At 39.6% G+C, this 17,420-nt stretch overlaps 3 protein-coding genes across 3 annotated transcripts; 1 reads left to right on the top strand and 2 right to left on the bottom strand.

The window, feature by feature from the left end:
- Nucleotides 1-1,599: 1,599 nt before the first annotated feature.
- Nucleotides 1,600-4,452, bottom strand: hint2 (histidine triad nucleotide binding protein 2). Its single transcript, XM_080532395.1, has 5 exons — nucleotides 4,321-4,452; nucleotides 3,938-4,081; nucleotides 3,684-3,788; nucleotides 2,015-2,087; nucleotides 1,600-1,902 (listed from the first exon to the last, which is right to left on the bottom strand). Exons 1-5 carry the CDS (start codon nucleotides 4,405-4,407, stop codon nucleotides 1,811-1,813), a joined length of 501 nt encoding a protein of 166 aa, XP_080388521.1. The 5' UTR covers nucleotides 4,408-4,452; the 3' UTR covers nucleotides 1,600-1,810.
- Nucleotides 4,453-4,763: 311 nt separating this feature from the next.
- mrps30 (mitochondrial ribosomal protein S30) lies at nucleotides 4,764-9,020 on the top strand. The gene is made up of 5 exons (XM_080532669.1): nucleotides 4,764-5,380; nucleotides 6,477-6,622; nucleotides 6,928-7,033; nucleotides 7,195-7,371; nucleotides 8,604-9,020. The coding sequence occupies exons 1-5, from the start codon at nucleotides 4,765-4,767 to the stop codon at nucleotides 8,861-8,863; spliced, it is 1,305 nt and encodes a 434-aa protein (XP_080388795.1). The 5' UTR covers nucleotide 4,764; the 3' UTR covers nucleotides 8,864-9,020.
- A 2,036-nt stretch (nucleotides 9,021-11,056) lies between these two features.
- emb (embigin) lies at nucleotides 11,057-15,131 on the bottom strand (the record flags this gene model as incomplete). Its single annotated transcript, XM_080531577.1, has 4 exons — nucleotides 11,057-11,371; nucleotides 13,249-13,376; nucleotides 13,582-13,690; nucleotides 15,117-15,131. The coding sequence occupies 4 exons, from the start codon at nucleotides 15,129-15,131 to the stop codon at nucleotides 11,057-11,059; spliced, it is 567 nt and encodes a 188-aa protein (XP_080387703.1).
- Between the last annotated feature and the right edge of the window lie 2,289 nt (nucleotides 15,132-17,420).

Below are 17,420 nucleotides of genomic sequence, written 5' to 3' on the forward strand. Positions count from 1 at the left end.
AGATCAAAGGTGACCTCCTGGACAGAGACGGCCAAGTGTTAACAGTCTACATACAGAAGTGAAGTGTTAACAGTCTACATACAGAAGTGTTAACAGTCTATATACAGAAGTGTTAACAGTCTACATACAGAAGTGTTAACAGTCTACATACAGAAGTGTTAACAGTCTACATACAGAAGTGTTAACAGTCTACATACAGAAGTGTTAACAGTCTACATACAGAAGTGTTAACAGTCTACATACAGAAGTGTTAACAGTCTACATATAGAAGTGTTAACAGTCTACATATAGAAGTGTTAACAGTCTACATACAGAAGTGTTAACAGTCTACATATAGAAGTGTTAACAGTCTACATACAGAAGTGTTAACAGTCTACATATAGAAGTGTTAACAGTCTACATACAGAAGTGTTAACAGTCTACATATAGAAGTGTTAACAGTCTACATATAGAAGTGTTAACAGTCTACATACAGAAGTGTTAACAGTCTACATACAGAAGTGTTAACAGTCTACATACAGAAGTGTTAACAGTCTACATACAGAAGTGAAGTGTTAACAGTCTACATACAGAGTTGAAGTGTTAACAGTCTACATACAGAGTTGAAGTGTTAACAGTCTACATACAGAGTTGAAGTGTTAACAGTCTACATACAGAGTTGAAGTGTTAACAGTCTACATACAGAGTTGAAGTGTTAACAGTCTACATACAGAGTTGAAGTGTTAACAGTCTACATACAGAAGTGTTAACAGTCTACATACAGAAGTGTTAACAGTCTACATACAGAAGTGTTAACAGGCTACATACAGAAGTGTTAACAGTCTACATACAGAAGTGTTAACAGTCTACATACAGAAGTGTTAACAGTCTACATACAGAGTTGAAGTGTTAACAGTCTACATACAGAGTTGGGAGCTTTGCCAGTGTTGACAGACAAATCTTATCCAGAGGAAACGGCAGTGGCAGCTTGAAACAAACTTGACTTATTATTGAAATAGTATTTGGGATTAGATTTTATGAAAGGATCAGTTCAACAATCAATATATTATCTTTTTGAACTGGGACTTGTGTTTTTCCACTCTATTTCAACATCAACACTGAGTAGTCAATCCTTATCTGTTTTATATATTGTGAGGGATATAACACAAATTGATAAAGCAAGATAACTCCTTCATAAGTATGAAGAAAGCGGAGACTTTGAGCTTCAACATATGGTTTTTGCTTCACAGACTCATATGTGTTTTGATTTCAGCTGAGTGAAACATTGCCGTAACATTCATAAAGTACAGTCACTGGTTCAATATGACCTAAATTCGTTATATAGTCACCTGAAGTTGTCCTATTTGTTGTCTTGAGGAGTGTTTGGTGTGAAAGTTCAACCATGCACTCAGTTGACACAGAGTAACCTCTCCTAAGCACCAAGGTCATTTACTCATACCACCCAGTCACCCCTTACCTACATTCAGCTCCTTCAACACTGAGTGTCTGGACAGCAGCCAACAAAAGAGACAAAACTGCTGTGGATACAAACTGCTACCTTATTCTAAAAAATATTAAATATACAAGTGACATTGGTTAGTTATAAGTTGTATTGCTTAGACTGTTCATAGAACAATTTTATTTACAATATTTGCATACAAACAGTGCAATTTTATTATTTGACCACATAACATTGACATATTAGTCAATCAAATGGGGATAAAAATATAGTTTGGGAAATATTCAAAAGGTCAGTCAGATCCAGAGCTTCATTACATACAGGTATACCAGCATTAACAACCATCAGTCAGACAGACAGACAGGAGACCTCTCAGCCTGGGGGCCAGCCCATCTGTCTGCCACCCAGAACGTGGATGTGGAGATGGTAGACAGACTGTGCACCCTGCTTCCCATCGTTAATCACTGTAGAAGATGGTAGAGAGTGATACGTTGTAAATATCAATAACCATACATGTTCAGCAACTGGTTATGATTTTATAGGCTAACTATGGGTTATCCTTATGATCTCACTTACCCACTCTGTAACCTTCCTGTAAAGCTTCTTTCTTCGCCACATTTTTAGCAACCACCAAGAGGTGCCCTAAGAGCTATATAGAGATGAAAGAGATGTCAGGGTTGGAGAATATGGTATTTTTGAGGAGAGTGACAATAAAACATACATTAAAAAGATTTTTTTTAAATGAGAGACTTAAAAACAAATATATATATATATACACACACACAGTGGGTGGAAATAAGTATTCACATTATGACATTTAGACCAGACATTGGTATTATCTCAATAAAACCACTACTCCTTCGACTAGCTAAAGAAATTGTAACACTCCAATCCATAAAAAAGTGATGTGCAATAAAGGGGGATGACACAGGAAAGAAGTATTGAACACGCTAACTGTAACACTGGGTGGAGAAGCCTTTTTTTCCAATGACAGCTTCAAGATGCTTCTTGTACGAAAAATAACTAATCTCTCTCACAGTGATCAGGTGGGATTTTGGCCCATTCTTCAACACAGACAATCTTTAAATGTTGAAGATTCCGGGGGGCCCGCAAGTGAATCTTGATCTTCAGTTCCTTCCAAAAACATTCTATTGGATTTAAGTCTGGCGATTGACTAGGCCAGTCCAACACCTTTATTTTCTTCCTCTTGAACCAGTCTCCTTTGCAGTATATGTTGGAACGCGTTGTATTTTCTGCCGAAAAGTTCAATTGTTGTCTTGTCTGGCCAGAATAGTCTCCCAGTAATCTACAGGCTTCTCCAAATGTTCTGTAGCAAACTTCAAATGAGCTTCCACATGCCTTTTCTTCAGCAATGGAGTCTTCCAGGGTGATCGCGAATGGAGACTGGCAGTGCAGTGCTGTTGTTTTCTTTGTGACAACTGTACCCCCTGCTTCCAGGTCTTTCTGGAGCTCTGCTTGAGTGGTCCATGGCTCTTTTGCTACTCTTCTGACTAACTTTCGGGACTTAACTTTTGCGAGGAGCTCCTGTGTGTGGAAGTTGATGGTCGAGTGATGTTCCTTCCACTTGCGGATAATGGCCCCAATGGTTCTTATAGGAACATTTAGGAGATGATAAATCCATCTGTAACCACTGCCATTACTACGCCGCTCAACAATCTTGTTGCGAAGGTCTTGGGAGAGCTCTTTGCCTCTACCCATCATGACATATTTCTTGCAGGAAAGCTTGGTGACAAATTATTTGTTTACTTGCATTCAGTGGTGGGAAACCCCTTTTCAAAGAGTGGAAGTACTTACCCACGAACATGCACTAACCCAGCTGTTTTTGATTAGCACAGGTAGGAGTAGGCCTACTCATTAGTGGCATAAGCTTGTTTAGTGCTTTTTGTTACTGTGTTCAATATGTTTCTCCTGTGTCATTTTACTTTATTGCACATAGCTTTTTTATGAATTGGAATGTTACAACATTCACTTTTTTTTCCAGCTGTTTTATTGAGTTAATACCAATGTCTGGTCTAAGTTTCATGTGAATAGCTGCAATGGAAATATGTTGAACTAAAATATTGTTGATGTGCTTATTTCCTCCAATACTTATTTCCTCCACTGTAAGTGTATACACACACACATACACACACACACACATACACACACACACACACACACACACACACACACACACACACACACACGCACGCACACGCACACACACACGCAGAAAAGGCAATACCTCAACATCATCATCTTTGGCCTCACTAATTCTTGGGATAGGGATCCTTGGAATAACCAGGAAATGCACAGGAGCCTGGGGACTGACATCTCTGAAGACTAAACACTGGAAAAACACAATAACAAAAACATGGTGTCATAGACCAAGTAAGCATGTATCTGTATGGAAAGTGGTGTCCTGACTCCTGACTATTGATCATGGCAACGTGGAGTAAAAAAACAATACGCATGTCAAAACATGTCAGGTTTGTGTACCTTGTCGTCTTCATAAATAATGTCTGCAGGAATACTTTTGTCGATCACTTTTGAGAAGATAGTCGGGGCTGGAGAGCCATATCTCCTGCTTGCCTCTTCAGCCAGGCGCACCTCATCGTCACCTTTGGATGTGCAGAAGTGTCTCTATGGAGGTTGACCACATGCAAGTTAACAACATAGTTGAAACATTGCTCATGATTGTAATACTGTCCGAATGTCTCGCAAGCAAAACGACATGGCAGGCATGGACATTAGACAGTCACAAGCCCAACCTCTTTTTGGTGAGAGGGAACAGCTCCACGACGCTCCCCCTCAGCCTTTAACATGAAACTACTGTTAACCACAATGACTAAAACAATCACGTATATCCCCCGAATAGCTACCTCTACTCGCCATGCAGGGCGCAAAAGGTTGAAATGTGCGCTTGTTCTGAGGCCAAGTGTCCGCGAACTTAGGTGCCGAAAATTCATAGCTGTCAACGGTTCTGTCAATTCTGTCCGGAAGTGTCCAACCTTGTTGCATTCATGATTACAAATGTTCCGTAGTGTTTACAAATGACGGCCATGCAAGTGTTAGAACGTCACGATCAACATATTTTTTCAATTCAATAACCTATTTCAAAATCGCAACCCGAGCTACATCAGTCTACAGACAGTAGCCGGTACGATTTTAAGATGTCATTTGTTGTTTTGGACTCTGGTTTTGGAACAGGTTTGACTGAGATTTCCTTACCCTCCTTGCTACCACTTGGTGGCGCGCGAGTGCAACGCGCAGCAACTACGCGCAGAAGAAGAAATCGTTGACGTCATCAGAAACAGACGCGAAACATGGCGACTTGCACACGGACACGGCTGTCCTTGCAGTCATTACTTCGCCAGAATGGACCTGTCTTTAGAAGCCACCGGGTTGTTCATACAGAGACAGCAGCAGTTCGGGAGGCTGTATACCCACCCATAGTGCCCTCCCTCACCGCCAAAAGTAAGTCTGCCAAAGCCTATCAGATTCAACAACACCTCGACATAGTGCGTGCCTCCGATGTGCCGGACAAACTGAAGCTTCTCACCAGAATTCAGCGAAAGAAATACGTCTTATGCCCCCAGACGTTTGCTCTCAATGCTGATAAATGGTACCAACATTTCACTAAAACGGCATATCTACCTGGCTTACCTGAGAAGTTCTCCATCGTTGAGGAGACCGTGGAGGAGGAGGGACAGCCGCCTGTCAGCCAACATGCATCCGTCGTCATTGGAGAAGCTGCGTTCTCTGACGTCCGGTCTCATGTCTGTCATGCCATTCTACAAGAGCACTGGCACATGACCAAACGACGACCCTTCTTGCAGAGGGAGCAGGAGCATTATGTGGCCCCCTTTCTGAGGAACCTGGTGTCTGGACTCACACACACTCTCGCTAAACACAACCCGGTGCTGCAGCTGTCCAGCTTAGGTAAACCATGTCGCCTAGGTTCCATTCTGAACATGTCACGAGTTACACAAGCTTGAGTAGAAGAGAGAACGTTAAGATGATAGAATTGACAGTCATATTCTCGAATAGTTCCATACATAACTTCCTGTGTGGAAGTGTGGGGAAACACATACAAAACAATCACAAATCCAATGTATTTACTACAGGAAAGAGCTATACGAATTAAACAGAGCTGCCTATCAAGAACCAACTAACTAATTATTCATAAACACCTATGATCTCAAATTTAAAGAATTGGTGGACTTCAAAATGGCACACGTAATGTATAAAGTAAAAAATAAGATGCTTCCAGACTGTATCCAGAGACTGTTTCAAGTTAGACAGAGTAATTACGAACTCAGAGGAATATGTATGTTTATGAAAACAAAGATTAGAACAAATGCAAAGCAAAGATGTATAACAGTTAAGGGAGTTAACTTATGGAATACCTTTGAAGAGGAAATGAAACTGTGTAGTACACTAAAAGGATTTTTAAAAATTACTAAAATGTAGGATGATTGACAAGTATAGAACAGAGGTATAGATATCGTTTTTGTTTGGTATTTTTGAACTTTTTGTTAACATGTGTAAGTAAAATTTTGTTTATAAATGTTTCTATATCTTGATTATGCACTTATAAGGGGAAAACCACTAATGTAAAAAGGGTAGGCGCATTAATATAGTTTTTTCTGTTTGGTACTTTTGAGTTTTCTGTTAAGATGCAAAAAGTGAAATTTTGTTGTTGTTGTTTTTGATCTTTCCCCACTCATGGGGAAAGAAAAAAAGAAAAGAAAACATGCATGTAACAAGGGTAGGCGCAATAAGCCATGGCTTCAGCCTACACCTTTTTGGTCCTGGTACGCATTGTGACTGCACATTTTTAAATATATATTGTGAATTGTATAAGGGACCAAAATAAACATTCTCAATCAATCATATGATTTGCGTGTGAAAGATGGCCGTTGGAATCTAATGTTAGTAGCTGACCTCCCCGTCCATGTTGATCTAATGGATGGTCAGTCTTTGCATCCATAGCGCCGTCTATTGTCTCATCTTCATGCATCATTCTGCCGTTCAGACCTCAATCCTCAGGTCAACTTTTACTGGATGAGAGGACAGAGGACCATTCCAAGGGGACATCGGAGTGGCCGCACCGAGCCAATCAGGTTCCAGGTGGATGATAAACCACACAGCCAGCTAAGGATACCTCAACAGCTTCCTCAGGTAGCCTTCTACTGCATATGTACATTGATATCTCACAAGCTGATGAGATGGCTTTTACCTACAGCTGTGGCTTAAGACCGCCAAGCTGGATTTTGGCTAGCTGCAGATTTCACTGGCTGTGTTGAACTATGTCAGACGTTTACCACTCTGTCAGACGTTTACCTCTCTGTGTTGAACTACATGTCAGACCTTTACCTCTCTGTGTTGAACTACATGTCAGACGTTAACCTCTCTGTGTTGAACTACATGTCAGACCTTTACCTCTCTGTGTTGAACTACATGTCAGACCTTTACCTCTCTTCCAGTTTGTCCCACTTGAGACGGAGGTTCCTGCTGAAGTCGCAGAGATCAAGTTTGCCCCAGACCTGCTGCCCATGTTTAAAAGACAGTATGAGAACAACATTTTCACTGGTAAGGGAGTAGTAGTTATGAATTGATGATGATGTTTCTCTATCTTGATTTAGTAAGTCGAAACGGACTTGCGTCCAGGCTACATTGGATGTACTAGATGTGTTGGGTTGGTATCGGTGCATGTTTCAGACCCGGTTCCTCATCTCACTCCCTTTTCCCAGGCGCCAAGCTTCCTGACCCATGCCGGTACGGTCACACCCAGTTCCACCTGGTTCCTGACAGGTTCCGCAGAGACAAGATGGAGAAACGCAACCTGGCCGACCAGATTGAGGTCCACCTGAGAGCCAACGGCATCGCCAGTCTCTTCTGCTGGACGGGAGCACAGGCCATGTATCAAGGTGAGCACAGGCCATGTATCAAGGTGAGGCCATGTATCAAGGTGAGCACAGGCCATGTATGGTACGTAAGGTGAGAAGAGTTCATTGCGACTGGGTGCTATTCGTCACTTGATCAGACATGAGGGGTCATTTGACCCCTGTGAGTAAAAGAAAATGTTGTATCTTTGCACTGGATCAAATTTCAGGACCCTCCTTTCATGACTTTTCCTAGATATGTGCGTTCTACCACCCAGTATCCTTACATTTTCAACATCACATCAGGATAAGCTAATATAAAGCTGTTTTGCAGTTTTTCTGTGTAGGAAGCAGGCTAATTTACAAGCGGCCAACTAGTGGTCGTTGTGTGTAAATAGCAGCTTAGCATTGTAAAGAGGGCTACTCTTTGGCTACTCTTCTAAGTATCCTTCTGACTCCCTGATCAGAAATCTTGCGAGGAGCTCCTGTGCGTGGCCAGTGATGGTGGAGTGATGTTGCTTCCACTTACGGATAATGTCCCCAATGGTGCTTACTGGAAGATTCAGAAGTTGTGAAATACGTCTGTAGCCAATTCCATTCCATGTTTTGCAACAATCTGGTTGCTTTTATAGCCCATCAATATATTCTAACCCAGCTGACATTAATTAGCACAGATTGGAGGTAGAGTTGCCTTCTAATTAGTTATGGTTTTCAGCTAGTTCCTTGCCTTTCCTTGCTGTGGTGTACTGCTTTTTCTTGGTGTGTTCAATACTTTTTTCCTGTTTCATTCCACTTTATTACACATAACTTGATTTACATATGGACTTTAATGTTTAGATTTTTTTGTCTGGATTGTTTGAGTGAATACCAAAGTCTGGTGCAAATTTCACTTGAATAGGCTCATTGGAAATACATCTACTGGACAAAATATTGATGTGTTCAATACTTATTTCCCCCATTGTATGTTACACAGAGCTTTGACATCATATCCAGGAGATAATGTCAGTAAATTCGAGTAAAATACAGACTTTGCTTATCCCGTGCGAATGCGCTGCACAAAACACAGACGTGGAGGGGTAATTTCTAAATCACATGAGGTCCCCAGATAATACTAGTCCTGTGCAAATATGGCTTTAGTCTAACCACCATTTGCTGCACAATTGGAAACTTGAATCTCTCTCTCTCTCTCTCTCTCTCTCTCTCTCTCTCTCTCTGTCTGTCTGTCTGTCTGTCTGTCTGTCTGTCTGTCTGTCTGTTCGTCTCTCTCTCATCCGTAGGTTTTTGGAGCGGTGAGGATGTGACCAGGCCGTTCGTGTCCCAGGCTGTGATCAGCGATGGTCAGTACTTCTCCTTTTTCTGTTACCAGCTGAACACACTGGCCCTGAACTTCCAGACGGACCTGGGGAACCATAGGAAGAACCTCTGCTGGGGGACGGAGAGCATGCGTCTGTACGAGGGGGTGGAGGACGGCGCTGTGGTCGGGCTGAACGACAGTGTCCTGAAGCTTCTGGTCCAGTTCCTGATGAACAGGCCGTAGGACCAAAGTGAAGCGTCCACTTGCACAGGGGGGGAGTACGTGGATGACAGAGATTCAATCAAGTGTTCACATCCGGAGTAAACAGTGACAAATGTTAATTTCGGTCAAAGAATTAACACACTGTAAATGTATACTGTACAGTCATTTCTTGTCTAATGTGGTAGAATACTTTCATTCTGAAATAAATGGAGTTATGCTAAATTATCCAATGGCCCTTGGTGTATGAGGTTTTTTGACATTAATGTATAGCTCAATCAAACAATTTGTAGGTAATATTTGTGGTATTTATATATTTGTGTTTATTCATTTGATCCTTTCTCATCCACAACATTGCTGCTCTACCCAGTATCCACCTCAACTTAGGATATCAACAAATGACAATGTCAAATTTACATTCTAAATGGTCTTTGCCAGTAGGTGGCGCAAGTCAATAGGAAAAGCCACTCAATCTATATGAGAGATGAGACATACATCTGGTAAAGATTATATTATTTGCATTTTAATTTCCCATCAGTGTACAATAGGAAATGTGCATTACAGTAAAGTGAAACAGCATTGATATGATTGATATTCTAGGCACACCACTTTCTAGTACACTTTCAGTGAAGCACTAGGCATGTGAAATCTATAAAATAACCAGGGTCTGCTATGGGATTTTCAAGGGATGAACATCAATATCAGTTTAGCATAGAATGTAATTGGTTGTCAAAGAATAAGGCAGTGCACACATAAACTAGCATTTAATGTGTTTAGGTTTAGTGCAGTATAAGTTCAGCTTGTAAATAGACTAAGGTGAATGAACTACGGCATTTCAGTTAGACCACAGACATGTCGTGTTTGTCTTATCAGGCAGACAACACACTAGCTACAGTATGTCAACATATTGCTGTTGTGATGAAACATCCTCATAGGTTGCATTAACACAATCGTGACAGACATGTACAGATATGCATTTGACAACAAATTCCCCGTTAAATAACGCCGACAAAATGTGTTATTGGACATAATTATTGATCCAAAAAGAGACTGATAGACACTGATATCCTGATGTGTCATTCTGTGGCTTTGGTAGGAAGTCACTCCCTTCTTGGTACAGAGGTTATCTTAATTTCCATAGAAATGCATTGCTGCAACAGTTTCCCTATTTGGTAAGGAAATGTCTTCTGAGATTTTTGCCTTTGGTCTACCATCATTTATGGAAATAAAAATGTGTATTCAAGCACACTCAGAAAACAAAACTTAGCTCAACCATTTTCAACCTTCTGTTTTACACTGAGTTGTGTATCTGTTAAACCTTCCGTTGTCTAGTTGTGTATCTGTTAAACCTTCCGTTGTCTAGTTGTGTATCTGTTAAACCTTCCGTTGTCTAGTTGTGTATCTGTTAAACCTTCCGTTGTCTAGTTGTGTATCTGTTAAACCTTCCGTTGTCTAGTTGTGTATCTGTTAAACCTTCCGTTGTCTAGTTGTGGTATGTTCCTCCATCCCATTTCCTTCTTCCTGTGTCCTACAAGAAATAAGAAGTTGGTCAAATGCTTCTTTTACTAATATACAGTGGCTATCAAATGTCAACACAACCCTTACATTTTTCCACATTTTGTTGTGTTATAGACTCAATTTAAAATTGATTAAATAAAAAATGTTTAGCATCAATCCACACAAAATACTCCATAATGACAAAGTGAAAACAAGTTTTTAGAGAGTCTTCACACCCTTGTATGGTATGCTATGACACTCTTAAAATGTCATCAACAAATCACTCAGTAAGTTGAATTGAGTCCATCTTAATGCAAGGATAATAGTTTATTTAGTTCATATCTTTGTTTTTATAAGGTCTCTGATTTGCATAGGAAACAATTACACATTGTGTAGACTAGGTTGTCATTATAAATTGAGCAAATGGAGAGGAACAAATCTGCTCAGGAATGCTATCCTGAGGAGACTTGCAAATAGTGTGTTGACTTTCGATAGCCACTGTACATGTTAATGTCAATGTGCAAGCACAAGTACATTCATGAACACTCACAGTTTATTGGTTTGATCTGGTTGCATCCCATTTTCTGAAAATAATGAAATATTTGATTTCACATGTTTAGTGTGTACAAGATAAACCGGTAAACCGTAACAACATAGCACTGTACATGGAACATCCTTCTGTATCACAGCATGTGACCTGCTTGTGTTGAAAGGTAGAATTCAGTTCAGTTCATTCTTTTTTTTTTTACCTGTGGCTGAGTGAGTGTGCTTCTGTGTGTTCCGTCTCTCATAGAGAAGAATGAGGACGACCAGAATGATGACCTCTCCCACGATGGCTATGAAGGGCTTCAGAGGCTCCAGGAAGGAGATGACGAGAATCTCCACATGTCCCTCACTGGTTGTGATGTCATAGACAGCACTGCAGAAGTACCTGCCAGAGTCCCCCTCGGTCAAGTTCAGCACCGTCAGTTTGGTCTTCTCACCCTCGTTGTGGATCTGGTAACGATGGGCGTCAGAAGTGGTGTTGATAGGTTCCTGAAACAAACAAAATGTCAGTATAGATATTCCTCTATGACAGTGTAGATATTCCTCTATGTCAGTATAGATATTCCTCTATGTCAGTGTAGATATTCCTCTATGTCAGTATAGATATTCCTCTATGACAGTGTAGATATTCCTCTATGACAGTGTAGATATTCCTCTATGACAGTGTAGATATTCCTCTATGACAGTGTAGATATTCCTCTATGTCAGTATAGATATTCCTCTATGACAGTATAGATATTCCTCTATGTCAGTATAGATATTCCTCTATGTCAGTGTAGATATTCCTCTATGACAGTGTAGATATTCCTCTATGACAGTGTAGATATTCCTCTATGACAGTGTAGATATTCCTCTATGACAGTATAGATATTCCTCTATGACAGTATAGATATTCCTCTATGACAGTGTAGATATTCCTCTATGACAGTGTAGATATTCCTCTATGACAGTGTAGATATTCCTCTATGAAAGTATAGATATTCCTCTATGACAGTGTAGATATTCCTATATGACAGTATAGATATTCCTCTATGACAGTGTAGATATTCCTCTATGTCAGTATAGATATTCCTCTATGACAGTGTAGATATTCCTCTATGACAGTGTAGATATTCCTCTATGACAGTATAGATATTCCTCTATGACAGTGTAGATATTCCTCTATGTCAGTATAGATATTCCTCTATGTCAGTATAGATATTCCTCTATGACAGTATAGATATTCCTCTACGACAGTGTAGATATTCCTCTATGACAGTATAGATATTCCTCTATGTCAGTATAGATATTCCTCTATGACAGTGTAGATATTCCTCTATGACAGTGTAGATATTCCTCTATGTCAGTATAGATATTCCTCTATGTCATGTATGATTCCTGTATGATTCCATGTCATGTATGATTCCTCTATGACAGTATAGATATTCCTCTATGACAGTGTAGATATTCCTCTATGACAGTATAGATATTCCTCTATGTCAGCATAGATATTCCTCTATGACAGTATAGATATTCCTCTATGTCAGTATAGATATTCCTCTATGACAGTGTAGATATTCCTCTATGTCAGTATAGATATTCCTCTATGACAGTATAGATATTCCTCTATGTCAGTATAGATATTCCTCTATGGCAGTGTAGATATTCCTCTATGACAGTGTAGATATTCCTCTATGACAGTGTAGATATTCCTCTATGACAGTGTAGATATTCCTCTATGACAGTGTAGATATTCCTCTATGACAGTATAGATATTCCTCTATGACAGTATAGATATTCCTCTATGACAGTGTAGATATTCCTCTATGACAGTGTAGATATTCCTCTATGACAGTGTAGATATTCCTCTATGACAGTGTAGATATTCCTCTATGACAGTGTAGATATTCCTCTATGACAGTGTAGATATTCCTCTATGACAGTGTAGATATTCCTCTATGTCAGTATAGATATTCCTCTATGACAGTGTAGATATTCCTCTATGTCAGTATAGATATTCCTCTATGACAGTGTAGATATTCCTCTATGACAGTGTAGATATTCCTCTATGACAGTGTAGATATTCCTCTATGACAGTGTAGATATTCCTCTATGTCAGTATAGATATTCCTCTATGTCAGTGTAGATATTCCTCTATGACAGTGTAGATATTCCTCTATGACAGTATAGATATTCCTCTATGACAGTGTAGATATTCCTCTATGTCAGTATAGATATTCCTCTATGTCAGTATAGATATTCCTCTATGTCAGTACTGTTGATATTCCATTTAATGAAAAATTAGAAACATCCAAGGATACAATACAGCAAATGACAAGTAACTCATCCTCCTTTCACAAGCAGTTGTAACAGATGGAGTTACCCACCTGCTCAGTGCTGTTGGCTCTGTACCAAAGCCAGGTGGTTGGGGCTGGCTCGATTTTACAACCAATCACAACAGAGTCACCCACATAGCTAACGATGGGCTTGTCTCTCAGGTCACCTATCTGTGGAGCTAGTAGAACAGTCAGTGAACCAGCATCATGATCACAATATGGGACATACTCAACAACACACAATCCAAGCACCTTCTTGTCCAGAGGTTATTTCTTTGTTTCTGTGTCTTCTAATAATGAAATCAAGAGGAGTGTAAAATGACAGGGCTGGTCTTAGAGTATAGAGGACACCGCTGTGAACATTTACAATGTGACAACACATACCTGCCAAATGAAAGTCTATTTTTGCTTCCTTGTCTGTACCACCATTAAAGACACACATGTAATTCCCAAGGTTACTTCCATTGATGCTGAACCTGTAAGAGTAGATATACTGTAATCAATGTAAATGTTTACAGTATATGTGGTTTACAATTACACATTTGTGGAAATATATAATAAGCATATAAAACAAACGTATTGTCTTTATTTCATTTATAGTCTATACTTTGGCCAGGATTGTGCAAACAGTTGTGTGTTTGTGTGTAGATTAGACTGTATTAACATTAGGCTTTTAGACCTCCAGCTGTGTATTCAGTAAACACAACAAACTAACAGAACTGGCTACAAACTTGTCCCTCGTGATCTTGTCATTCTATCTGACTTCAGGTCTCTGAATAATTTTAATGAAATAAACAGCAACATGTTAAGGCTTTATGATTTGTATACTTCCGTTGAAAAAGAGATTATTTTAACATGGCATAACACCATTTCAATACTGTTTTCTGATGTGTGATGTATACAAATAACAAAGGGACAAATGCAGTGAACAAAGTAAATCAAACAGTTGTATTTATATTATCATGATGAGACACATGGAGAAATGTGGCAACTCCTCTCTCGATGCGAAACATTTTTGATTGGCTAGTTCCTGGCCTTATGGGCGGGTTTGAGTGGCCATTGGGCTGGACATTTTAGCCAGACCTGGCAACCCTACCTGATAGCTTTTAACGGAACAACTGCCGTGAGCCAAAGCAGGCATAGCCTTTCATCTGCAACATTGCGTAAGAGTAAGATTTCCAGTCCACAACACATCCAGTATTTACACAAAATAAAACATAGCTGCTGGCAAACGAAGACTATAGATAGATATATTCCAGAAATCTCTGAATGGCCGTAATTTTGTATGTACATGTGATGGCCGACAGACCGATAACTGTGTAAAACTGATGGAATAATGGATACATACTTACACACGTTTGAAATTATATTGTTCATTCTCCAATTTCAGAGTAACTCGGGAATTAGGTATTTCACTCTCGTCTTTTCTCCAAAAGCCAGTTATGTTTGGTAATTTCTTTTCGTTTCCTTTCCAGGTACAGTCTAGCTCTAAATCGATGGGTTTCAAGAGTTGCATCTTTTCAACGTGATTGTCACCTGTTTTAAGAATTATTGAGGAATTAATGGGATTGCAAAAACATGGACAAACAGCCTAACATGAGACAACTGATCATTAGTACATCATAATCTGAATGAACCTAATAATTAAAATATTGCCACAAAAGACAGCGCGATCTAATCTTTACAAATATCCCTGCAAAACTGCCATCATGGGTGGTAACATTTAGTTACATTTCAAATATTTGATGACAGACGTTATTAATTAGACCAAGGAGGTACACTGAAAAAAAGCTCTTTGAAACACATTTCAATCATGTGGAACCGATGTACACAGTTTTTTTCCCTCTAAATTCAAATAATAAATAGTTAATAGCTGAAAGTTCATCATGCAACCCAAACTAAAACAAGACTGTAATTACCTTTGAGGACCACATTCTTGATGACAGGTTTGACCTGAACTATCGTGGTCAGAGTGGGAATTGTTTCAGCTAGGAGAGAAATTAATATACAATGACTCATTTGGTTTTACTGTAGGTGTAAAACATATACCAGCATGAGTATAAACAGACACACATGAATGCATATGTTAAAAGCACATTCAGATCATAATATCACATGTTTAGACATTGGGGACTGCAGTATCATTAATTTCCTGAACTACAGAACATTCAAATAAAACAGCATTCATTTCCTGAACAAAATAATATTTAAATAAAACAGCAAATGATTCCTAATTTTAATTGAAACTCAATCCTATACACTCTATTCCCTGAACATGACGTATGACATACACACAACACTGAAGTTACAAATGCTCTAGGGTACAGCAGCACATGTAGTACACTGGTGAAGCACAGGTGCATTAACCAACTTCAGTCATCTCCTATGCGCTACCTCAAGTGGCCAGCGAATGGAAAATCGCATGTTAGGGGTTACAGTACAGACAACTAACAACATATCCACTGTGCATGTGTCCTGATCAACGTAGGATCAAAAGCATATTGAATGTACCGCACACCAATACAGTTATTGTATATGCCTAATAAAGGTATAGTACAACATGTCCCTGGATTGATACAGCAAACTGCCATGATGTTTCCTGTGGCTACAAGGTCACATCAAACCAGCATATACAGAGAACCGGCTGTACAATGCTGATACATATCACATCCAGAGGGCTATTTACTTGTATTGATGCCTCTCCAGGAGAGGAGAAGCAGGAGGGTCTGAATGGAGTGGCTCCAGGCTGGTAACATTGTTTGTCTTTAGTCAGCTTCTTCCTTCCTTCTACTGCAGGGACGTTTCTCTCACAGAGCTTTTCACTCATCCACTGCTGCTGCTGCTCAGTGTGGGCTCCCACCCCCACCCTTTCCCCTCAGCATCAGTGACGCAGCAGTCACTGCCTGAATGCGGTGTGAATAGTCAATGAACACACACACACACACACACACACACACACACACACACACACACACACACACACAGACCTGGACACAGCAGGTGCCATGTAATGGATATGTTACCTCACAGTTCTTTACTTATTTAAACGGGTCGCATTCTGTGAGCTCTGTTCTTAATGTGGTTCTACAACTGAGGGAGCATAAGTAACCCTGTTATATTACATCTGTTGTACTGTACAGTATCATTTCTGCATTTAGTTCAAAAAAAATACTTAGAGAAAGAGCTGAAAAATCCTGTAAGATGTGGTGAACAGGGTTGTGTAGTGTCATGAGAGGGGAGTTGACAGTTGAAGGTCACATGATGCCTCTGCCTTCTTGGAAATACACCCACCTCCCCTCCCCCTTAAAAAAACATAATTTTTTGTATTGGCCATTATTTGTCATTAGAACTTATGTTTCATGTATTTATAACATCTATCAACTGTACCTGTATTACAGCAAGAGTGGTGTATTTAGTAAAAGGCTCTAATGGAAACAAAATGTTGGCATTTGTTTAATTTGGCAGTCTTGTATGGAGGACCAAGTCTGTCAAAAATAGTTTCCGATCAATGATCTACATTGTTATATATTTTAAAAATCATGAAATAGAGGTTGATGTGTGTCCTTTCAGTCTGCCTCCATCTATGTGGCTAAACGACCCGACGGCCTGAGATGTCATATAACCCTCACCTGACATATACAACTACCTTATTGAATCTCCAGATAATGTATTTCTGACATCTATCACTTGCTGAAGTTAAGATACTTTATTTTTCTGTTTTGGTAGTCTGTCCAATGTGACACTTGCCCTCCTCCACCGGCCCTAGTTTTGGATCTAGCTTGCTGTTCATTAGTTTGATAATAAATCCTAGCTAGCTAGCTATAACATCTTCATATAAATATATATACACATACTATATATACAGTATATCTCAAAAGTGAGTACACCCTTTAGATTTTTGCAAATATTCTGTTATATCCTTTCAGGGGATAACATTATCCTACTGAAACTTTGATATAACTTAAAGTAGTCAGTGTGCTGCTTGAATAACAGTATAGATTTGAAAATGACTCAGTACACAGCTGTTAATGTCTAAACAGCTGGCAACAAAAGTGAGTACACCCCATAGTGAACATGTCCTAATTGTGCCCAATGATGTTGTTTTCCCGCCCTGGTGTCATGTGACTCGTTAGTGTTACAAGGATTCAGGTGTAAATGATAAGCAGGGCTGTTAAATTTGGTGTTTTGGGCACAATTCTCTCTGAATGCTGGACAACATGGCA

Source organism: Nansenia antarctica, assembly GCF_963989245.1.
Source record: "Nansenia antarctica genome assembly, chromosome: 5".
NCBI lineage: Eukaryota > Metazoa > Chordata > Actinopteri > Argentiniformes > Microstomatidae > Nansenia > Nansenia antarctica.

Bases quoted from the DNA above. Each gene is read 5' to 3' on its own strand.
- hint2 (XM_080532395.1), bottom strand. From the start codon at position 4,407: ATGAATTTTCGGCACCTAAGTTCGCGGACACTTGGCCTCAGAACAAGC. The intron at 4,082-4,320 runs GTAGCTATTCGG...CAACCTCCATAG, and splicing joins GCCCTGCATGGCGAGTAGAG to AGACACTTCTGCACATCCAA. The intron at 2,088-3,683 runs GTATTGCCTTTT...ATCTCTATATAG, and splicing joins CCAAAGATGATGATGTTGAG to CTCTTAGGGCACCTCTTGGT.
- mrps30 (XM_080532669.1), top strand. From the start codon at position 4,765: ATGGCGACTTGCACACGGACACGGCTGTCCTTGCAGTCATTACTTCGC. The intron at 6,623-6,927 runs GTAGCCTTCTAC...CCTCTCTTCCAG, and splicing joins TACCTCAACAGCTTCCTCAG to TTTGTCCCACTTGAGACGGA. The intron at 7,034-7,194 runs GTAAGGGAGTAG...CCCTTTTCCCAG, and splicing joins TGAGAACAACATTTTCACTG to GCGCCAAGCTTCCTGACCCA.